The sequence below is a fragment of the Macaca thibetana genome, chromosome 10 (genome assembly GCF_024542745.1).
Source record: "Macaca thibetana thibetana isolate TM-01 chromosome 10, ASM2454274v1, whole genome shotgun sequence".
In the NCBI taxonomy this organism is placed as follows: Eukaryota; Metazoa; Chordata; class Mammalia; order Primates; family Cercopithecidae; genus Macaca; species Macaca thibetana.
Window position 1 is genome coordinate 4,987,563 of NC_065587.1, and position 24,692 is coordinate 5,012,254.

The 24,692-nt window shown below is 41.3% G+C and overlaps 1 protein-coding gene across 2 annotated transcripts in view; it reads right to left on the reverse strand.

Annotated features, from left to right (window-relative positions):
* Window positions 1-916: 916 nt before the first annotated feature.
* The window catches only part of ATXN10 (ataxin 10), a 209,004-nt gene continuing 185,228 nt past the window's right edge, over window positions 917-24,692 (reverse strand). For both annotated transcript variants that reach the window (XM_050805913.1, XM_050805911.1), the window contains 2 exons: window positions 1,726-1,913; window positions 917-1,238 (listed from right to left, as the gene is read on the reverse strand). In XM_050805913.1, coding sequence (XP_050661870.1) covers window positions 1,236-1,238; window positions 1,726-1,913 — 191 coding nt within the window. In that variant the 3' untranslated portion in view covers window positions 917-1,235. The remainder of the gene's footprint in view (window positions 1,239-1,725; window positions 1,914-24,692) is intronic.

The window sequence follows — 24,692 nt, forward strand, 5'->3', positions numbered from 1 at the left end:
TTAAGCTATTTTTACAAATCAGTTAAAGTATGCCTACACAAAGCTTAGAAGCATTTTATTTGGGAGCAATCAGTATTTTTGTAAAAACTTTTGGACAGGTCTTTATTGTTTTGATTTTGGAAGGTTCAACACGAACTGTGCAAAATCTCTGGATATATTGTTTGGTGATGTGGCTGTTGAAGAAGATAATATGTTTTAAGCATTCACAATGTGACCTCCCCCTAGAGCTTTTGTTAATAATATGAATGATCTGGATTCAGTGAGTTCAGTGGTCATTTAATCCACTCCTACCTCTCATACAGCAGATAGACAGACAGATGAACAGACAGACAGATAACTAGATGTCAAATAAACTCCTGCTCCCTAAAAGTACTTCTGTAATTCCAGTGAAGACGTGGCTAAAACTGAGTGGCACCTTCATGAGACTGGTGCTTTTTAAATCAAAGAAGACAGAAATGTACCTTTAATGCTATGGCGCTGCACCAGAGCAGAACATCAGCTATTCCTCCCCCATGACAGAGGCATAAAGCCGGGGAGGACACAGGCATTCACCTTGACACAGAATGGGGCCTGGGATGTCGACTTCTGGGACGAACTGGAACAAGAAGAGTTAAGTGCCCACATGGTCTCTCACCAACCTCGCTCCCTGCCACATTCCAAAGGGATAGGGCTCAGTGACAAGACAGCCCAGTACCTAAAATGAAGAGGGAGGGTTCTTGAATTAATTAACTGGAAATGAGTCTTGTCAATGTTTTGGAAAGGCAGAGGGGTGAAAAGAGATTGGTAGAATTAATCACAGTGAGAAACTACTTCAACTGCCTGCCAGAATTCAGAAAACCCAATGAGAAGAGGAATATAAAGAATGATGCTGAGTTGCCATCTGAAGGGACAAACACAGTCCAAGCCAATGTCCAAGTTTTGTCAAATAAGGGTTGTGCCCTCCAAGAGACTGGTTTATTATCTGCTGTCACAGTAAGTACAATATATTCTTTAAATGCATGTTCTATCCAGGGGGACAAAGGCAAACCACAAAGTTACATTAATGCAAAGAAACAAGAGAACGCTCAGTTACTTCCACTTCTAGCTTATACACATTAAACTCCACTACCTAAAAAATTCCTAAGTTCCCGAATTTGTACTTATAAATCTTCAAACACTTGCGATTTCACATACTGCAGAAGATGAAAAATCCATGAAACATATTCCAAATATTCAGGTATTTGGATGCAGTTCATTCACTAAGAAGAAAAAAGAAAGAAATGCAGATATAACAAATCTATTTACAAGATTCATCAGACAAAGGGGGAAAAAACCCAGAACTTTGGTCAGTGATCACAAATAACTTAGAGAAACCTGAAACAATTCATGCAATAGTATTCAAGGAGTTTTGTTTTTTAAACTATAGTGAACATTAACTATCTTTTAAAGAAAATCTAATTCCTATGAGTAACTTACTTTTACACCATGTATACATTTTGATATGCCTTTTATATGTCTCACCCAGAATGAGTTTGAAATTTTATCTGCTTTAAGAAAATGGCAGCATAAAGCCATAACAAAAAAACTGTTTGCAGCTATCTTTAGGGCTTTCCTCGGTAAACCACTAGAGAGGGCACAATTCTCCTATCCATATTCTTACAAAGAGCCTCATGCTTGAAGCAACGGGGAAGTGGAAACAGCTTTCTACAAACCAAAGGGAAGGACAGTTCCCTTGAGGGTACTTACTGGCTTAGGGGTATCTCTAGTAGATTTCAGGATCAGCTTTTCGCCCTTCTTTTCAACTTCAAAACCCACTTTTTTAAGTAGGGATGCATCTGCCAGCCCCTGTTCCTCCATCTTTGCAATCAAATCTTGGTTTTGGCTGTTGTCTTCAGTAAGGTTTCGGATGGCGTATATCACCCACTGGGTCAGAACTGGAGCCAGAGTGAAGGAATGTGACAACATACTTTCCTGTTTGATAACTTCACATAAGAATTATCAGAAAAGGAGTAGAGGAGCACAGAAACACGGAACATCCAGGATCAATTAACAGGTTTTCTTGAGGATGCATTCTCTGAATATGCATCTAAACTGCAAACACATTAAAAAGAGGCAATGCATGCATACGCACATATACATCCAACATGCGTGTGTGATGTCCAGCCCCTGGCACCCGGAGATATTTACTCAGTATTTGTTGAATGAATGAACAAGGAAGCAAAGTCTTAGAATAGCTCAAACTGAAGTTTATGAACCCAAGAACACACACACAGGCAAACGTGTGTGCGTGCACACACACACATTCCTTTGTTGAATAATTATGTTACTGACTCACTAGGGAAAGAATAAGAGGAGCACTAAAGAATCAGTCACAAAGATGTCAGGTTAGAATCAGGAAAATCATCTTGTTTAATGGGAGCCCAGTTAGAAATAAGAATTGTTTCCTAGGAGTCACCATGGAATTTCCCGCATTCAGTATTCTAAGGATGAAGCTGGAAGGCCTTTGAAGGATTTGCTGTGTTTAGTTTGAATACTCAGGCTCCTGAAAGCATCAGGGCTCACTGTGCCCAAGTGCTCACCTGGCACGTTCCGCTTGGCAGGAGACCAGAGACAACCTACGAAGACTGGGATAGCATCGCCACATTACTGAGTAGGGCATTTGATTTAATCACCAAGAGCCGTGTAAACTTCATGCAAGCATTAAATTGCTATTATATGTAGTTCTATAAAGGACTGTATAAAAACTACTGCAGGGACCAGTCTTCAGTGGTTGGATTCGGGGACATACATAAAGAGACTGCCAAGAGAGGCTGTGTCCCTACTGGGCCTGGCACCCTGATCCAGGGGAACAACAAAGAACCTAGGGTGGAATAAACACTTTTCCAAAGAAAGAGGCCTCCCCGCCCATGAGCAGATAAAGGCATGAAGTCAAACAAGTCCTGTCCCCTGATGATTACCAGATGCTTCCCACTCGGGCATTGCCAATGCCAGAACCAGGGCGTCAGTGTCCCCACAAGGTATCAAACCCTAGAGCTAAAGAGCCAAGTCTTCTGATCTTGTCCTGAACGCCCCTGTGCAACGCTGTGGACCAGTTCTGAGACATTTCTAGCTCCCCCAACATGGCATGGGAACACGGAGAAAACTTTGAACATTCATAAAGCAGGCGCTCTTTCCTGTAGTATCTGGGAAAGAAAATGAGTCCAACAGTCTCTCTCCCTAGTTCAACAGCCTCAAAAGAAAACAGTAAAAATGACTGTCCAATGAAGTCAGACAACTGAAATATACTAAACACGGGCAGCTGTATGCTCAGGAAGAGTTTTTGGGGCTTTAAAAAGGTTGCTCCATCTTAGTCCCTCCAATACCCACCCGGTGAGCTGGCCCAGGGTCCTCTCTGCTTCCCCACTCACAGCACTTAAGCTCCTGGCCTGGGTCTCCCAGCTCCTCCACGGCAGGGGCTGTGGTCGTGTGTTCCTAGGGACTTGGGCCTCGACATGGAGCCTGGCACAAAGCAAAGAACCAACCAGCATGTGCTGAGTGAATGACCTGCTGGTCTTTGGAGGTTTAGCATCAAAACCACTGGTGGGTATAAATGACTGACCTTTTCCAGATGGCAGAGAAAAGGACTGTCAGTGCCCAGCTGATGCTGCTTCTATAATCAGTCATCTGTCTATGGTGGGGAAAACGTTCTCATTTTGTCATTTATCTGTCATTCTCTTGTGACAAAGTCCAGGTCCTTTATATGCCTGCATTTCTTTTCTGGAGACAGAACCTATTCAAATATTCAAATGCATAAATCTTAAATTCGAATATCCACCTCTTTTCCATGATCACTGAACACCCACTTTGTGCCAGCATAGAGAATAAAGATAATGAACCCCGGTATCAAGCACTTACAACATATTCGTGAATTTCTCAACAATGAATTATTTGAATTTCACACCCAGGATGTCACTGGCAATATACAAATTCATTTTCTCACTTTTTGTAGGAAAAGGAGGAGTCAGAGATTATTAGGAGAACTGACTCAAGGAGCAAGAAATATATGTATAAGACTGGGGAATTTTTGTTCATGAGTATAACTCCCTAATGGTAAATGAAAGAAGCATAACAATTCTTTCTGAAACATCCTGGTTATTCACTTAAATATAATTAAAGTAGGAAAGTTGAAATTCCCAATAATGCATTCAGACCTCCTGAGATCAGAGGGGTGGTTGGCTCAGAAACTGAAGAGTCTGGTGCCAGCACCGTCACTGCCAGCAGCAAACACAGGATGTCTCTGGAGGAAAGGGACTATCAAAGTGCTCCACTCCAGGGCACGTGAGACCCCGCCAGACGGCCCCTACCAACCTCTCCTGCCAGACACCCTCATCTCTCAGGTTCTGGCAATGTCACAATGCTGGCCTCGCCTCTGTCTTTGCACACACAAATCCCTGACCTGGGATGTGCTTTCCTCACTGCTGCTTCTTTTCTCATGGGGCACACTTAGGCTTCGAGACTCAGCAAAGTATCACAGTCTCCCGGAAGCCTTCCCTGTCTAAGCTACCCCGCGACACCTGCTTAAATTAGGTGCACCTGCTGTCTGTTGCCAATGCAGTCTCTCTCTTTTTTTTTTTTTTTTTTTTTTTTTAACAGTTCTCATCACACTGCACTGTACTCATCTGTTTATGAGTTTGTGAGCTCCTCGAGCGCAGGAGTCCCATCTAATTGACTTCGATATCCTAGCACCGAGTCTAGTTCCCAGCACAAGCTGCATGTTCAATACGTACTTATTGAAATTGTATCTTGAAAGCCTAGGCTCAAGTGATCCTCTTGCCTCAGCCTCCTGAATAGCTGGGACTACAGCCACCATGTCTGGCCTTATTGAAATTATGTAAGCTATGACTCTTTGGTTGTATTTCTGTATGCCCTAATGCACTGTGAACTCCTCGCAACAAGCCCAGTGGTACTCACTTCTCTGTGCTCTGTCCCTAGCGTGGTGCTGGGAAATGTTTGCTAAATGAACAAATGCAAGCATGCTATCTCTCATTCACCACGTGGGTGGGGCCACGGTGGCACTGCAGCGACCCACAGGCTGTGTTTTTGCCTCCTGTTCTTGGTGTGGTTTCCCGACCCAGGGCTTTTTAGCGTTTGAGAGATTAGATGAAAGTAAACCGATATAGACGCAACCCAGGCAAGGAGGCTGGACTGCGCAAATAAAAGGTCCACAACAACAAAACACCAGAATTCCCATGTAGATGGGAGCAAAGAGTGGATTTTAATCTGTTCATCTTGGGGTTGGAGGGCAACATTTCTATCACATTTTGTGAAAATACTGTTATCATGGTATTTTAATAGCAACCCACCCTTAAAGTGTTTGGTAGTTAATTTCTGTAGAATACAAACTTACACAATGCCCGCTTTATATATAAGACAAGTGGAGCACAGAAAGAATGAGACTGCAGAAAAGCCCTCTTGGAGATGAAGGGTTGCCAGGTGTCTCCCTCAAACAGGGGCACCGCTTGCAGCTGGGGTGATAGGTCCTGCTCAGCCCTCTGCAGCCCCAGGCTTCAGGCATACGACCTCAGGAACAAAATATGATAGTCCAGTATTTCACAAGGAGCAGATTCTTGGCATAGCCACTGACCTGACAACCTAACGGAGGAAGCACTGAAGCCCAAAGCAGAAAACGCACTTTTGTCTTCTTCCAAAATTAGTACCAAAGTGCAAAAAGATGTAAGTCAAGGAAGTGTGAAAGGCTGAGAAGAAATAGGGCCACAAGACCACTCTGGAATCAACCCCTTTTCAGGGCCTTGAAAATCAGAAATAACAACCATGCCAATAATAGTAAACCTCAACACTTTTCATTTAAATATACATTTAATACTCTTACGTATTTTAAGTGAAATTCATCTTTCCTTCCGGTTTAAGAAGGACTTCATGAAGGCAGAACCCCTATGCATTCTTCTTAGGTAGACGTGAAGTTTGCTCCACTGCCCCCTCTAAGTGAGCACCAACATTTTGGGGTTTGTGTTGTCTATCTGTAAATCAAATACTACACAAACCTCCTCTAATCTGTTCCTATTTCCAGTGAGAACATTTTAGCACTGCTGTCTTGGGTTCTAGACTTAATCGTAATCACAAAATCAATTTTTCATAGTTGTTTCTTTCACGAAATTTGAGTTGAAAATAAAAACATTGTAAAATACAGCCCTAGAGAGCGTGTCTGGTCCACAGCCCTGGGTCATGAATATGCATGCCACTCCTTGTTAGAGTGCAGCCTGTGCAGACCTAGACAGTCTGAAGTGTCATGAGAGAGATTAAAGCAAGTCTCAGTTAATATTCACATTGCCCTCTTGTTCCCTCTCTAAAGGGACAGAGAGAAAGAAAGAGTAGAGGAGAAAATTAAACATCTTCTAAAGTCTCTAATCCTACCAACATCTGAAGTGCTTTATTGTATGCTTAGCTTTAGAAAGAGAGCTTCTAACGTTTCCATAGCTACTACAAATAGAAGGCATGAGCCTGTTTGTTGCAAAACTGCCTTGAAAGAACCCTGCAATCAGCACTAGAGCAGGACTTGATGGTGCTGGCCAGCTCTTCAGCAGGGGACTCTGGGGTCTTGACCCAGGCCACCAAGACCACAGCGTCAGTAAAGCACCTTGTACTGCTGAATGGCCGAGGCAGCACTGCACTGGGCCTCCGCTGGTTCAACACACGGCGTAACACTAAACTGGGTGGTCTTGTACCAGCAAGGGGATAAGATATTAGCAGGGGAGAAGAACATAGGCTGGGAAACAGCATGATACAGAAAAACAATCCATGGTAAGGGTTTTAATGACCAGCAGATTGATGTGCCAAGCTCACTTTTAAAGTACAGTCGGGTAAGCTGAAATGTTAAAACTGGAATTGTCTGATGAGACAGATTCCATCAAACTAAACTATTCTTTCAGCTATCAAAATCAGTGCTACTTAAAGTCCTGTACATCATTAAATGTAGACTCCAGGGCGACAGGAACTCTGTTCTGGTCACTGCTCTGTCGGTGTTTAGAAGACTGCTAAGAACAGGGGTCAGCAAATCGTGGCCTGTGCTTTTTATGACAGCAAACTAAAAACAGTTTTAATATATTTAGATGATTGGAAAAAAATCTGAAGAATACTGATTTCTGACACATGAAAATTATTTGAAATTCAAATGTCAGTATCCATAAATAAAGTTCTACAGCACACAGCCACGCCCATCACTTGCCTGTGTCAGCGGCTGCTGTCACACTGCAAGGGCAGGGTGGAGGAGCTGCCAAGAGATAGCACGGCCTGCAGAGCCAAAATATTTACTATGTGGCCCTTCACAGAAAAGGTGTGCCAACTTCCGGCCTAGAACATGGGAAGCACCAATGAATATTTGTTGAATTAATAAATAAAAAGGCCAGGAGCAGTGGCTCACGCCTGTAATCCCAACACTTTGGGAGGCGGAGGTGGGTGGATCACGAGGTCAGGAGTTTGAGACCAGCATGGCCAACATGGTGAAACCCCATTTCTACTAAAAATACAAAAAAATCAGCTGGGTGTAGTGGTGAGCTGCCTGCAGTCCCAGCTACTCGGGAGGCTGAGGCAGAAGAATCGCTTAAACCCGGGAGGCAGAGGTTGCAGTGAGCCGAGACTGTGCCACTGCACTCCAGCCTAGGTGACAGAGCAAGACTCTGTCTCAAAAATAAGTAAATAAATAAACCAACCCTAAAAAGTACTGGCATTGAAAAAACATGCATTATGTAAATTAAAATGATTTAAATGTGTTAAAAGACTTTTCATGATGTTCTGATATATATGGACTTTATTTATAATATCTGTATAACAGATACATATATTATATGTAATATGTTTATTTAATTTTTGCATCCAGGATATATATTTTAAAACTCTTTTTAGATAACAAACCCATGAAGGCAAGGGATTTGTGTATTGCAGGGCTTTCCAAAGTACACTGTGGAGCAGGGAGGGGCACACAATTAGAACCTCTCCCAGAGCTGGCCTGCACAGAGCACGGTCAGCACCGGCAAGCCTACTCCACCCTGGCTTTTACAAACCTGTGTAATTATCTGCCCTGTTAGAAAAAGGTTTTCCTAGATGAAGATGCTTCACAAATCCCTTGTCACATCTAAACAAATATCTTCTCGGACCATGGTAAAAATGTAGAGTTTTTTAGAGTGCAAAGTAGTAGTTCAGTTTAAAAACTGTTCTCAAAATGTGTTATATTGCTACAAACCAAAATACTTTAACATATGCCAATTTCTGTCAGTCAAAGAAGAAAACACGCTGAGTGTGGCCCTGAAAAGGCAATCCCCTCACCCCATCTCACCCCAGTGCATTCCCAGGGGAGTGTCCTCAATGACCTTGTCCCTGTTCTCTGAGAACTTTCTTACTGAGAGGAAAAAAGACACTTCCCAAAGTGCTGCCCAGGGAGCCCCGGGCTTCCTGGAGTTTCATGGGACTCGTGCTACCCATTGGGACCACCTCCTTAAAAAGAAGAGCTCCCGCTCGCAGGGTGCTGGAGAGTAAGGCAGGGGGCTGGAGAGAGGGAGGGGCCAGACAACATGGAGGTCCTGGGGCAGAGATACATCTGAAGATCCCCTGACTTTTGCAGGGGGCCACAAATTTTTCAGAATAAACTCAAATGTCAAGAGATATTTTCATTGCTTTCTAAAGTTCATTTTACTTCCACCTTCATCTGTCATGATCATCTTTTGTTCTCAACTCTCATTTATGTCACTGGTCCCACTGCATACTCTTCTCATTCAGAAAATTAAAGTAGAAGTCTAATTTATGGTGCAGATTCTACACAGGGTCTCCCTGCGTGACGCTGAAAACTATGTGTGCAATACCCACCACAAACCACCCATTTTGGCTCCCTCTTCCTTCTCTAAATTGTTGGTCTATCTGGTATCTAATTTCCCTCTGAGTTTTTATATTTTAATACGAGAGAACATCTGTGCTTCAAATGTTTCCATGCAGTGCTGTATGTCCTGTTCTATGTTTTGTAGCCTGTTATGCCTTAATAGCATTTAAAAATAAAAGTTAAAATCACGACTATGTATACCCTCCAATTTGCCAATTAATGGCTAATTGCTAATACTGAAAGTGTTAAAAAAAATACTAAAAGAAGGCAGAGAAATAATTGTCAGATTTGTATTATAGGTTACAATCTGAAGAATACAGAATAAGATTTGCATTTAATACACACTATAAGAAGGAGCAGTTTCAGTCTTTCCCGAGGGAAAAAACCATCTCAGTAACACCCCTGCACTGAAAGCTGAGGCTGCTTCTCGGCTTCTAGGCCATAAGGGAAGTGGTACATAGGCCCCATAAAACACTGCTGAGTTTTGACAGAACTACATTTCATACCTCTGTCCACTAGAGATTTTACCTCTGTGCATAACCCAAATCAGTACTTTATTAAAGATGCTGAAACGAAGGCCAATTCACTGTCCTTGCTTGGCACAATGTACATTTCATCAATTGTAAAGGGAGAGGGGAGATGTTCCTGACTTCACAGGCCTCCTCTCTGAAGCCTGAAACCTCTCTCTCTCTACAAGGCTCACACTTCCTCCACTGCATCTCGTGGGCCTAAACGAAGGGCTGTGGCACCAGTGCGCTGTCCAGGCCTTGCTGGGCGTGTGCTCTCCATCCCTCACCAGTCCCAGATGTGAAAGCTCAAGCGCCCATGCCAGGCAAAAGCAGGACCCATGAGCCCACGCCAGGCAAAGCAGGACCCATGAGCCCGTCCATCTGGCAGTGAAGTCATGGGAAGATGACCTGTGCCCTGCACAATCATCGCACACACTGCCCACTCCAAAAGCTTCTGTGGCCAACGGAGGGCCATGCTCACAGGTACCTCACATTCACGGGGTTTTGGCGGTGAAGGATCCTGTGGCAATGAAACTAATTTTGTACATGACATGCTCTGGAATCATTTTACTGACCACTTCAAAGCACAGCGTGGTACGAAGCAGTCACAGTCTGGCAGCCCCATCACACACAGGTTTCAGGGTCAGAAACAACCAATACCACTTCTAACTTAAACCACACGAAAGGGTTTTGGGGCCATGAAATAGTTCCAGTTGGATTTGGGGCAGCACTCCAATGTCACATCTGAGACTCGGAAGGAGCCACTGTATGCAGCATGGTTAACAGAGTGCCTGGCACACCCATGCACACTGCAGATATTCAGGCCACGGTGCACGAGCTCTGACTCCAGAGAATGTGTGCTCACCGTGTGCTCAGACTCCTATCTTACTAGTCCTTGCAGCTCCTGGCTACAGTACGAGTGTTTAAAATATTTGCCCGTTGGTGCCTGGCTCTGATCTACTTATGAAGGGGTAGCTCCCAGAGTTCTGTCAGATCTGGGCTGTAAGGGAGGTGTGATTTAATAAATGCATGTGGATATACAGCCACGATACAATGTCAGCCTTCACACTGCAGGAGACAGTTGTAGGGGAGCAGCATTCTGGGGACAATAAACTTCTAAAGTAAACAACAGGGCTCAGTGTCTCCACACACAACCCGGGAAGCTGCCAGTAGTACACTGCCCCGATGGTGGCAGGGGAAGTCCTAACGATAGGGGGATTTATGCTTGTGAGTCAATGGAAGCCCAGTAGAAACAGGGGAAGTGTCAGGCCTCGCCTGCCAGGTAAAGAGGATGTTTACCAAGTACCTGGTGATCTCTGGGATCAGTGGTCAGATAATAAGCTGGCCCCACTGAATTTCTGTTCCTGGAGCACACTGCCACTCTCAAGGCAAGCGAAGCTTTGTACATTTAAGTGTCTCTCACATAAGCAAAGACTGAAAATGAGATTGTCAGTTTACCTTCACAAAATAGTAACACGAGTAAAACTAATAAAGGTAACAGCAGCAGTTGTCACATTCCAGGACACAGGATGTGCCAGGGGCTGTTCTAAGTGTGAAAGCATTCAATCCTCACAAACTCTCTATGTGGTAGATGTTTGTTACTGTCCTCATTCTACTGATGAGAAAACTAAGACATACAGAGGCAAACATGGCCAAGGTCCCGCAACTGAATGTGTTCGAGGTGGATTTGGAAATAGGCAGTCAGGCTCCAGCATCCGCTCCCCTGATCGCGATGCCATATCGCTGCTAAGTATGCTCTCATGACCAGTCCATCCAGAGAGACCTCTGGAGGGCAGAGCAGTTCTTCTTCCGTGTTGCTATGACTACACGTTTCTGAGCTATGCCTGCAAACCAGTACAAGGAGCGGTAGGTTTTATGATACATGAAATACATCCTTTTCTCTTCAAAGAAATCCCAAGTGATAAAATAAACTTGCAGATACCAGTCAGAGTAACTATCTCTGCAAAATACCTTTAGAACTAGCTAATAATTCAAAGTGAAATAAAAATTTAGAGCAGAAAAAGTAAACCCACCTAAGTTATGAGACATTAGTGTTCGTCTAGCACTGTTGGTATTTCAAAATTAATGAAGTACAGCCAAGGATCAAAAATAGTTCTAAGTTAGAAAGGATTAAATGAAGAACATGAACAGGGTGGAGCTTCTGGCGATTTAGAACAGGCAAGACACAGCAGGCCCTGAGGAGTCAGGGAGCGCTCTTATGCTGTACACACCAGTGTCTGGGCATTTGGTAGCACTTGCTCCAATGGCATTAGTTACCATGGCCATCCTGACCTGCCTCCTCACCCCGCCTCCCCCGACACCTCCAGCAGCTCCCAGGAAGTCGGTGGTCAAGGGTAGGGAGGGTTTGCAGGGTGAAGAGGCACAGATACCAGATGCATGCGCTTCCCAATGACTCTACTATGCTGAAAAGTCAACACAGGAGTGAGGTTCTCATTTCATACTGTCTGCTTTCCCTTATAACAGTAATAGGTGACTCAAGAGTTACCTGCAGTCTGATTGGATTTCTTTCAACAAGGAGATCTCAATTCTAATTTATCCTCATCAGGGGAGGAACACTACTATATCCATTTAAAGTGAGGACAACCTTCAGCAGAAAGGTATAATACATAAATAACTCCAATATTAATTATAACACTTTAGACTATTTAAAAGCCAAGTGGTCACGCTGGTGACACTTAGTTCTAAAACTCTCCCTTGATGCATATCCCTCTAACAAATTTCTGAAGTACTGAATATTTCATTTTGGGGAGAAAATTCATTCAATTACAGAAACTTAATACTTTAACACTGTTTTCCTCTTCTCTATAAACAACACACCTCTTGATATTTAGACTGGCATTGGAGCAAGGGATTTAGATATGAACAAAAATTTAAACTGTTAATCTTACATCTGAATGTCTCTCAAGAATTTAATCATGGTCTATTCATTCATTTAACAAATATGAAGGCAAAATGCTCAATACTGGTAAGACAACAGCTAACAGGATAGTCCAGTCCCTGCCCTTGGGGCGTTTACATTCTAGCACTTGCAGAGGCAGGCCGTAAACCAAAAAACAAAGTTTGAAAGGGGTGACAGAGTATAATCACAAGAGGACAACTTGGGGAAAGAGGAGAGTTAGGGAAGGCCTCTCTGAGGAATTAACATCAGAGCTGAAACTCAAAGGATGAAAAGAAGCCAGACCCCTGGGGAGCTGAGGAAGAGGCTGCGGACGGGAGCAGGCCACAGAGCGCCTCCACAGGAACACTGATGAGAAAAACTTGTATGGCTGGGAAGAATGAGTGAGGGAGAGTGGATAAAATGAAGTAGAAGTCAGTCAAAGCCAGCTCTTTCAGGGATTCTTAGGCTATGGTAAGGAGCTTGCTGTACTGCATTCTAACACAATGAGAACTCATCAAAAGAGCTGAAGTAGAAAAATTAAGAAGCTCGTGGGGGCAGCTGCGTGGAGAGTGGAACAAGGGAACAGGAGTTTATAATGGCGAGAATAAGATTTTGGAGTAATACAGACTTGGGTTCAATTCCAGCTCTGCCATTTTACAAGCCGTATGGCTTTGGGCAATTTACACAACTTTACCAAGGCAGTCGTTCCACCTATAAACTTGGACAGGTAGTGGGTACAGGTGACAGAAGGAGGTGTTTGCCATGTGCACAACACACTCAGTGCACCTGAGAGCCATGGGTGCAGTGGAGTTCCAGCACAGGCCCTGGACAGGCTTAGAGGCCACCGTGCTCCTCTATTAGGCATGTGACTTCACATCCTTTCGCCAATGAGGGGGAGACGAAATGATCTCTCAGTATGTCAAATGATAGTACAGAAAAGCGATTATGTTCTTGGGCCTTGTGAGCAGTAAGTTGAGGTTCAAATTGCATTGCCGTTCCGCTGCCAAACAGCTGGTGGTCCTAGCCAGTTATAAAACCATTTGCCTAAATTGCCTCCTCTATAAAATGAAGATAAAAATACTGTTTCATAGGATGGACACAAAGAAGAAATAAGATCACAATGCAAGGCACGAAAGAGGCACTCAATGTCAGATATTACTGTTAAACAGACAGAACTGTTTGCTTTTTTTTGACCCCGAAGAATGATTAATTAGAAAACTATACTGTGCTCAGGCCCCTGATGAGGATCTGAGACATACAGGAGAAGTCTGAGGTACAGTTGCTGCCTACATTTATTTTCCTCCAAAATTTTTGTTTTACTATGGTCAAGTACACAAAACATAAAATTTCACATCCTAACTATATTAAAGAGCACACTTTGGTAGAGTTAAACACATTCACAACAATGTGTGTCTATCACTACCATCCATCTCCGCAACTCTTATCTTGTAAACGGAAACTCAGTCCCCATTAAACAGTAATTCCCTTTTTTCCCTCCCCTCAACCGCTGGCAAGCACTCTACTTTCTGTCTCCGTGATTTTGACTACTCTAAGTACCTCTTATAAATAAGCTGACACAGTATGACTGGCTTATTTCACTAAGCATAAGGTCCTCAGGGTTCATCCATCTTGTACTGTGTGTCAGAACTGCCTTCCTTTTAAGGCTGAATCATATTCCATTAAATGTAAAGGCCACATTTTGTTTATCCACTCACCCTTTGGTGGACACCTGGGTTGCTTCTACCTTTCGGCTACTGCACATAATGCTGCTAGGGACACGGTGTACAAATACTTCTTTGAGACACTATTTTCAATTCTTTTGGGTATATACCCATAAGTGGAATTGCTAAATCACATATATAGTAATTCTATCTTTAACTTTTTGGGGACTTGCCAAACCATTTTCCACAATGGCTGCACTATTTTACATTCCCATCACTAATGCATGGGAGTTCTGATTTCTCCACATTCATGCCAAGACTTGTTTTTTTTTTTTTTCCTTGTTTTGTATAGTGGCCTTCTTAATGGGTGTGAGGTGGTATCTCATTGTGGTTTTGATTTGCATTTTCCTCACGATTAGTGATGCTGAGTATATTTTCATATGCTTCTTGGCCATTTGTATATCTTACTGGAGAAATGTGTACTCAGACTTTTGTCCATTTTTGAATCAGGCTGTTTTATTGTTGTTAAGTTTATGAATTCTCTCTATATTTTAGATATCTGTCCCTTATCAAATAAATAATTTGCAAATATTTTCTCCCATTCTGTGGATTACATTTTTACTCTGTTGAATGATTCTTTTGATGCAAAATATTTTAAAATTTTCATGTGGTCCAATTTGTCATTTTTCCTTTTGCTGTTTGTGCCTTTGGTATCACATCCAATAAATAATTGCCAAATTCAATGTCATGTGAAGCTTCTGCCCTGTATTTTCATCTAAGATTCTTACGTTTAATCCACTTTGAGTTAATTTTTGTATATGATGTTAGGTAAGGGTTCGGCTTCATTCTTTCGCACCTGGATACCTAGCTTCCTTAGCACCATCTATTGAAAAGACTGCCTTTTCTCCACCAAATGGTGTTGTCATCCTTTTCAACAATCATTTGACTACATTTGTGGATATTTACTTCCGGATTCTCTATTCTGTCCCATTAGTCCAGATGTCTGTCTTCGTGTCAGTAACACACTGTTTTGATTATTGTAGCTTTATTATAAGTTTCAATAAGTTATTATAAGCTGGAAGTGTGAGTCTTCCAGCTCTGTTCTTCTCATACATTGTTTTGGCTATTCAATGTCCCTTGAGATTCCATATGAAGTTTACAATGGGTTTTTCTATTTCTGCAAAAAATTTCATTGGAACATTAACATGACTTGCATTAAATCTGTAATTGCTTTGAGTAGTATTGACATCTTAACAATATTGTTTTTCAACACATGAACATGGGATGTGTTCCCATTTTTGTCTCCTTTAATTTCTTTCAGCAATGTTTTAGAGTTTTCATGGTACAAGTCTTTCACCTCCTTGAGTAAGTTAATTCCTAAGTACTTTATTATTTTTGATGCTATTATAAAAGGAATTACTTTTGTAATTTCCATTCCAGGTCAGTATTAGTAAATAGAATGCAACTGATTTTTGTGTGTTGACTTTAGATAGTGCTACTTTACTGAATTCATTAAAACATGAGTTTTAATGGTTTTGTGTATGAGGGGGATGGAATATTTAGAGTTTTCTATAGATCATATAATCTGTGAAAAGATAATTTTACTTCTCCCTCTAATTTGGATGCCTTTTCTTTTTCTTGCTTAATTGGTTTGGTTAGAACTTCTAGTAAGATATTGAATACAAGTGATGAAAGTGGACATCCTTGCCTTGTTCCCGATCTTAGAGAAAAAGTTTTCAGTGTTTCATCTTGGAGTATGTTTGCTGTTGATTTTTCACTTGTTGGTTTCTCATGGCTTTTATTATGTTGAGGTAGTTTCATTATATTCCTAGTTTGTTGAGTGTTTTTTTTTATCATGAAGAGATGGTGAATTTTGTCAAATACTTTTTCTGCATCAACTGAATCGATCAGGTGTTTCTTTCCCTTCATTCTATTAATGTGGTGTATTACACTGGTCAATTTCAGTATGTTGAACCACCCCTGCATTCCAGGAATAAATTCCATTCGGTCATGGTGTGTAATTATTTTAGTATGCTGTTGAATTCATGTTCATAAAGGATATTGGTCTTTAATTTTCTTGTAGTGTCTCTGTCTGGCTTTTGTACCAGGGTAATGCTGGCTTCATAAAATGAGTTAGGAAGTGTTCCCTTCTCTTCAATATTTTGGGAAAAGTTTCAGAAGGATTGGTATTAGTTCCCCTTGAAATGTTTGGTAGAATTCACCAGTGAAGGCATCAGGTTTAGGGCTTTTCTTTGTGAGATTTTTCATTACTGATTCAATTTTCTTACTAGTTATAAGGCTATCTGTATTTTCTACTTTTTGTGATTTAGTTATGATAGGTTTTGAGTTTCTAGGAATTTGTCCATTTTATCTACATTATCCAAAATGATGGTGTACAATTGTTCACAGTGCTCTCTTCCAACCCTTTTTAATTCTGTAGAATCAGTAGTAATGTTCCTACTTTCATTTCTGATAATTTGAGCCTTCTTTTTTCCTTAGTCCACCTAGCTAAAAGTTGGTCAATTTTTGTTGCTCTTTAAAAAACCAACTTTTGTTTTCATAATTTTCTCTATTATTTTTCTATTCTCTAGTTTGTTTTATCTCTGCTCTAATCTTTACTATCTTCCTTTTGCTAGCTTTGGGTTTACTTTGTCTATGTCTTTATCTAGTTCCTTGAACTTTCTTATTTTTTAATATAAGCATTTATAGCTATAAATTTCCCCCTAAGCATTATTTTTGTTGTGTACCGTAAGTTCTGTTATTTTGTCTTTTCATTTTCATTTGTCTCTAAATATTTTCTTTCTTCTTTTTTTCTTTTTTTTAAATTTTAATAGAGATGGGGCTTCACCATGTTGCCCAGGCAGGTCTTGAACTCCTGGCCTCAAGCAATCCTCTTACTTTGGCCTCCCAAACTGCTGGGATTACAGGTATGAGCCACTGCACCCAGCTGACCTCTAAGTATTTTCTAATTTCCCTTGTGATTTTTTCTTTGATCTACTGGTTAACAGTGTATTTTTTAATTTCCACAAATTTGTGAATATTCCAGTTTTAGTTCTATTTCTGATACCTAACATCATCCAGTTGTGGTCAGAAAAGATACTCTGTATGATATCTTTTAAAATCTATGGAAACTTAATTTGTTACCTAATATATACTCTATCCTGGAAAATGTCTTCTGTGCACTTGAGAAGAATGTATATGCTGTTGTTGTAGGAGTGTTCTGTGTATGTCTGTTAGATCTAGTTTGTTTATTAAGTCCTCTGTTTCCTTACTTACCTTCTGTCTGGTTCTTCCATCCATTATTGAGAGTAGGGTAATGAAGATTCCAACTATTACTGTAGAACTGTCTATTTCTTCCTTCAGTTTTTCCTTCATATATTTTGGCCTGTTATTGGTCTGTGCAAATTTTTTTTTTTTTTTTTTTTGAGACGGAGTCTCGCTCTGTCACCCAGGCTGGAGTGCAGTGGCGCTATCTCGGCTCAATGCAAGCTCCGCCTCCCGGGTTTACGCCATTCTCCTGCCTCAGCCTCCCGAGTAGCTGGGACTACAGGCGCCCGCCACCTCGCCCGGCTAATTTTTTTTGTATTTTTAGTAGAGATGGGGTTTCATTGTGTTAGCCAGGATGGTCTCGATCTCCTGACCTCGTGATCCGCCCGTCTCGGCCTCCCAAAGTGCTGGGATTACAGGCTTGAGCCACCGCGCCCGGCCGCAAATGTTTATATTTGTTGTATCTTCTTACTGTATTGAACCTTTAATATATTGTTTTTGTCTCTTGCAACCTTTATTTGATTTAAAATCATTTTGTCTGATATTAGTCACGTCTGCTCTCTCTTTCTTACCATTTCCTTATACTATTTTTCTATCCTCTTATTTTCAACCTATTTGTGTCTTTGGATCTAAACTGAATCTTTTGTAGACAGCACAGTTAGATCATGTGTTTTTATCCATTCTGTTAATCTCTGTTTTTTGATTATAAAGCTTGATCCATTTACATTTAAATAATTACTGATAAAGGCTTATTTATGTCATTTTGCTATTTGTTTCCCATATGCCTTATAGCTTATTTCTTGCATTACTGTCTTTTTAGTTTATTTTTTATACTGAAAAGTTTAAGCTCCTTTTTCATTTCCTTTTGTGTATATTCTATAGCCTTTTGTGTGTGTGTGTGGTTACCATGGGGATTACACTTAACATTCTAAAGTTATAATACTCTAATTCTAATTTATGCCAGTTTTACTTCAATAACATCCAAAAATGCTGTTCCTTTATAGCTCTGTTTAATCCTTTTGGCTAACATAAAAAAATTATAATCTTATACACTGTTGTACCCCAAAATATAAACTAGTAATCCTTTTCAATGCATTAGTCTCTTAAAATATGTAGAAAACAAAATAGGAAGTTATAAACCAGTTTGTATATTGCTCATGAATTTATCCCTATTGAGATCTTCATTTCTTCATACAGCATCAAGTTATTGTCTGTTGTCTTCTCATTTCACCCTGCAGGATTACCTTGAGCATTTCTTGCAAGGCAGGTCTAGTGGTAACAAACTCCATCAGCTTTTGTTTATCTGTGAATGCCTCAATTTACTCCTCGTGTTTGAAGGGCCATATGGACAGACAATTTTTAGTTGACAGTTTTTTCTTTTAGCACTTTGAACATTTTGGCCCACTGCCTTCTGGCCTCCAAAGTTTCTAATAAGAAAACTGCTGATAATCTTATGGATTATCTCTTGCATGTGATGGACTGCTTCTTCCTTGCTGCTTTTAAGATTCTCCTATTCTCCTTATCTCTGTCTTTCAAAACTCTGACTATAATGTGTCTCCTTGAGTTCATCTTACTTGGAGTTCACTGAGTTTCCTGGATGTATATATTCATGACTTCCATCAAATGTGGAAAAATTTCAGCCCTTATTTCTTCAGATATCCTCTCTGCCCTTTCTCTTTCTTTTTCCTTGTTTCCCACAATGTGTATGTTGGTTGGCTTGATGGTGTTCCACATACTCCTCAGGCTCTGTTCACTTTTCTGCAATATTTTTTCTTTCTGCTTATTGGACTTAATATTTTCCAATGTCCTAGCTTCCTTCTGCCTGCTCAAATCGGTCTTCAAACCCTTCTAGTAAATTTATTTCAGGTATTGTACTTTCAGCACCAGAATTTCTCTTTGATTTATCTTCAGGTCTTCTATCTCTTTGTTGACATTTCATTTTGTCCATATTGGGCTTTCTGTTTTGTTTTGATTTAGAGACAGGGTCTGGCTCTGTTCCCCAGGCTAGAGCACATTGGCATAATCTCAGCTCACTGCAACCTCCACCTCCTGGGCTCAAGACATCCTCCCACCTCAGCCTCCCAAGTAGCTGGGACTACCGGTGCACACCACCACGCATTGCTACTTTTTGTAGAGATGGGGTTTTGCCACATTACCAGGCTGGTCTCAAACTCCTGAGCTCAAGCCATCTGCCTGCTTTAGCTTTCCAAGGTGCTGGGATTACCGGTGCGACCCACTGCACCTGGGCTTGTCCATACATTATTTTATTGATTTTCTACACATGTTCCTTTAGTTCCTTGAGCATCTTTAGTAAGACACTTGTTTTAAAATATAGTAGACGATCTAAGAATGGTTTCTGTTTGTTTCATTTTTTCACCTTTGAATGGGCCTACTTTCCTGTTTCTTATATATGCCTTATGATTGTTTTTTAAATGGGACATCTGACTCTAATAATGTGGTAACTCTAGAATTCAGATTCTAAGCCGAAGTGTTTGCTACATTTATTACTGTTCATTATTATTATTTCTGGATTGTTGTAGGCTTTCTCTGTGCCAAGGATAAGCCTGAGGTGTAAATTTAAGATCTTCTCAGGTCTTCTCTGGACCTATGCTATTCCCTGGGAAACTACGGTAACTTTCTAATTTTCCCTGTATATACAGTTGTTTTTCAATGTCCTAGTATTTAATGCCTGGTTCCCAAAAGATGCAAAAGAAAAATAAAGGGAAGAGGGAAAAAGGGTGTTGGCCTTTTAAATACCCAGAAAGCCACTTCAGCCAGAGGTGGAAGGACTTGCAACAATGGGGGTAGGTGCAACAACAATGGTCTCCACTTCTTTGTCTGTACCTCTGTGATCAAAAGCTGAAATCAGTCATCAGAGCACTGACCCCAGATATTTGCAGGACAGGGTCCTTTTTGCCCTTCCTACCTGGCTCCCACAAGCTGTTTGCAAGATGCTCTAAGAACAGTGTACCGCTGTCTGCCATAGGACTGGGGATGGAAGAGGAATAGCTGCCACTGTGCTAGAGCTGAAACTGACAGAAGTTAACTTCACTTTACCATTCAAGCCTTCTTGTGGACATTGGAAGACTTCAATGGACTCGAGTACCAAAACGGTTACATCAGATTCAGTACAAATGTTGTCTAGCTGAGAAGACAGATTCCTGGGACCTCCTACCCAAGAATTTCCCTGAACCCTCTCCCATACAAATCTGTTATTACTGTTATTGTTACAAGGTCTTTATCCTGAGGTCAACAAAGACAGGTTATAGATTCTGGGTATCACAGAAAAAGCTAGATCACATCACCTCTGTCCGTAGATAAAAACCTCTATCAATTTGGTTATCAACACAAATTTGTTTCCTAGCTGCCACCATACACCCATGGATATGTGGTACGTTTACTGCATTTTTAAGTCATTGTTCCCAACTAGCATCTGATGCCACTTGAAGATTTCATTAAATACGACATGATTCTTAGAGTTTCCTCATTTTCCCTTTACCAATGTTCAACTAAGGGATGGAAAGTACAGACAATCACTATGGAAGGGTGAGGGAGCAGAGATGGTGTCTATGTTTAAGTATCAATTCAGTGCCTTGAGGAGAGTTAGATGCAGAGAAATGAACATAATTACAAAGTATTGTAAAAGCGACAATATTAAATTACAGGATAAGGTGACACAATAAAAAGGGGGCCTTAAATTTGAGTTGGGATCATGAAAGACTTATCTTAAATAATATTTAAATCAAACTCAAAGGTGAGAAGTTGGCCAAAGGTAGAAAGGGGAGAACTCCAGTGAGAGGAACAGTACGTGCAGGTGTCTGTGAGGTGCAGGGGCAGTGTGGGATATTAGAAGAGGGTGGCCAGAGTGCTGGAAGGGAAAACAGGAAGGGCTGACTACACTCAGCAGGTAAGAGCGTGGAGAAGGCAAAGGAAGGTAGGAAGGTAAGTCCCTGCTCCAGAACTTACTGCATACCCACTGTGCCACTATGTGCCAGGGACTACCAAAACAAACAAATAAACAAACAAAAAAACGAAGAAGTAAACATGATGTGCTTTGCTCTCAAGGAGCTCACAAAAAAGGACAAGTGACAGACCCAGCAAGGGCACGTCACAAGATGCTGAGGGCACAGAGTCTCCCAGGTGACCTGAAGTGCCTGTCCCCAAGCCTAGCAGGGGGTGTGCCCACCTACCACACTGAAACCTTCATGGTAGCACACAGTGTCTCTTTTTTGGTCAACCATTGTATCCCAAGCAGCTAGAACTGTGTGCAGCACATAACATACCAGCTATTCAATAAATACCTGCTGAATAAAGGCAAGAACATAATGATAAAGCAACTGACTGAATCCAGCAACATATAAGAAGGATAATATATGAAAAGTTGGTTAACATTCAAAATTTGCCCTACCAGATACCAAGATCATAAAGTTACAATGATTACACGAGTATAGTATCAGGGCAGGGACAGAGAATACAGCACAGGAAATAGAATCATGCCTGCAGGACAATGATTTATGACAAGGTGGTCCTGCAGAGCCAAGGGTGAAAGGAAGGTTTTTAAATACTAAAACTGAAACAACTGCATAACCACAGGGGAAATTTTAAAAAGACAGAATCCCTACTGTACACCATAAATAAGAATTACAATTCTGACAGATTACAAATCTAGATAGAAGGCAAAACTGTAAAGCCTTTACCATACTTTTATGACCTCAGAGTCTTCGTTAAGACACAAAAATCACTAAACATAGAAGGAAAGACTGATAAATTTTACATTAAAATTGGGAATTTTTATTCATTAAAACACCATAGGAGTCAGAACAGAAGTTACGTCTGGGGATTGACAGTGAGGGAAATGGGACACTCAAGAAGCCTTCTAGGGAGACGGGCATGTTCTGTATTTCCATCTGGGTGATGGGTACATGCGTCTGTACTTATGTCAAGATGTATACTTAAAAATTTTGCAGCTTACTATATGTAAGTTATACCTCAATGAAATAGTAAGATACCATGAGGAAAGTAAGAACAAAGATGGATGGGAAAGACTATTTCAACACATACAACTGAACAAATTATTTTTATCCTGGATATAGAAAAGTTCTTAAAAATCAGTTTTTAAAACACCTAACATAACTATGGGCAAAATATTTGAACAAATTCTTCATGACACAAGAAATCCAAATAGCCAAAAATCACAAAGCTGTGTTTATTAATATTAGAGAAATTCGGCTGGGCGCTATGACTCATGCCTGTAATCCCAGCACTTTGGAAGGCCAAGGCGGGCGGATCACCTGAGGTCAGGAGTTCAAGACCAGCCTGACCAACATGATGAAACCCCATCTCTACAAAAATTAGCCAGCTGTGGTGGCGAGCACCTCTAATCCCAGCTACTCGGGAGGCTGAGGCAGGAGAATTGCTTGAACCTGGGAGGTGGAGGTTGCAGTGAGCCGAGATCACGCCACTGCACTCCAGTCTGGGCGACAGAGTGAGACTCCGTCTCATTAAAAAAAAAAAAAAAAAAAATTAGAGAAATTCAAACAAAATCACAACATATTATACTCATTGGAATGGCAAATATTACAAGGTCTGACTGTGTCAAGTGTTGGCAAGAAGGCAGAGTGAAGGTAGCTTTCATATACTGCTGATGGAAAACTGGTACCACTACTCTAAAGTTTGGCATCATCTAAAATAAAGATACATATGCCCTGAAGCCCAGAAATCCCACGCCTAGAAAAACACCCATACATACGTGCAGCAGGACACATACACTATACCAAGATGCTCACAGCAAGAACTGTAACAGTCCCAAAGTGGAAACATGACAAATGTCCACCAACAGTAGAAGGCCAAAATGTTAAATTTTCTTGCAATGAAATGCTATAAAACAGACCAAACACAACAGTTTTGGTGACTCTCACAATCATGATTTGGAATGATAGGAAACAAAAGAATGCAGGCCATGATGCCGTTTATATGAACTTCAAAGATGGCCGACCTACCGGACATGGTTTAGACACACTCTGGAGCTGGCGCTGGGGAACGGCAGGGAAGGCCTGGTGCTGGTCAGGCCAGCGGAGGACTGGATGGATTCCTCAGAGAAAGCAGGCAGTATTTTTGCCTCTCGACCTGAGTGTTGGTATGTGGATGTCTGCTTTATAATTATTTGCCAAGTGTATACATACACATTGGCTTCACTTTTCAGTATGCATGTTATATTTCAAAATAAAACAAGAAGTTTTAAAAAAACTAGGATGACTGAACGCGACCTGAAGTGTGAGGGGATCTGCCAAATGCAGTTCACAGGTTGCATCAGGTAGACAGCACCAAGAAATATGGCCCCCAAATGTCAAGATGTATACTTAAAACTTTGCAGTTTACAGTTTACTATATGTAAGTTAGACCTCAATGAAATAAGACACTATGGGAAAGTAAGAACAAAGATGGATGGGAGAGACTATTTCAACACATACAACTGAACAAATAATTTTTATCCTGGATATAGACTCACAAATGTCGCCATGATGTGCAGTGCCTTCCTAGCTCAGGTGCCTGACTCGCTTTTTCTGCATCAGAAATCTAGCAGGGAGAGGAGGTCGGGGTCTTTCACAACCATCATTTTCTTCTTGAAAACCCATTAGGCCTAATGTAAATGGTGAGTTAGTGGGTGCAGCACACCCACATGGCACAAGCATACATACGTAACAAACCTGCACGTTGTGCACGTGTACCCTAGAACTTAAAGTATAAAACAAAACAACAAACAAACAACAACAACAACAAAAAAATTGAACCCATGGGGGGAAAAAAAAACCCATTAGGATTTCCTGGTGCTTCCTAAGTATGCCTGGAGGAAACTGTGCTAGGTTCATTTGTGTTTTTCTTTAAAGAGACGGGTCTCACTATGTTGCCCAGGCTGCTGTCAAACTCCCAGGCTCAAGCAATCCTCCTGCCTCAGCCTCCTGAGTAGCTGGTATAACAGGTGTGAGCCACTATGCCTGGCAATTGTACTCGTGTGCTCGTTTCTACAAGTGCTTTAGGAGAGAAACACAAGAGAAGTAGTTTTGATTCTAATACATTTTGGCTTCTCTCAAAAAACTGGGAAAATATTTTGACTTTTCTACAGGCTTTCCCCATCTTCAGTCAGAAAGTGCACATCTCTATCCAAATCTGACAAAGTCATCATTCTCTGAGCTTCCTGGAGAATGTTAAAGTTGGGTCATTTTCCAAAGATGAAGGCAAGATTGTCTTGTAAAAGTAAGTCTCGTCATATTCAGGTGAAAAACCTCAAAGGCAAGGCTGGGTCCTTGTTGTAGAAACTCGAACCATTTCTCTTCGTGCTTTTCCCTGGCTTCTGTCCACCACTGAGGCTCTTTCACAGCACGGGGCCTGTTTTTGGCTGTGCTCAGTTAATCCTGAAGAAAAGGTCTGTCCATTCCCCAAGACGACTTTCCCGGCAGCTCACAAAAACCAACCACCATTGTTGGGATGGCCGGGGTAAGCAAACCACCCTG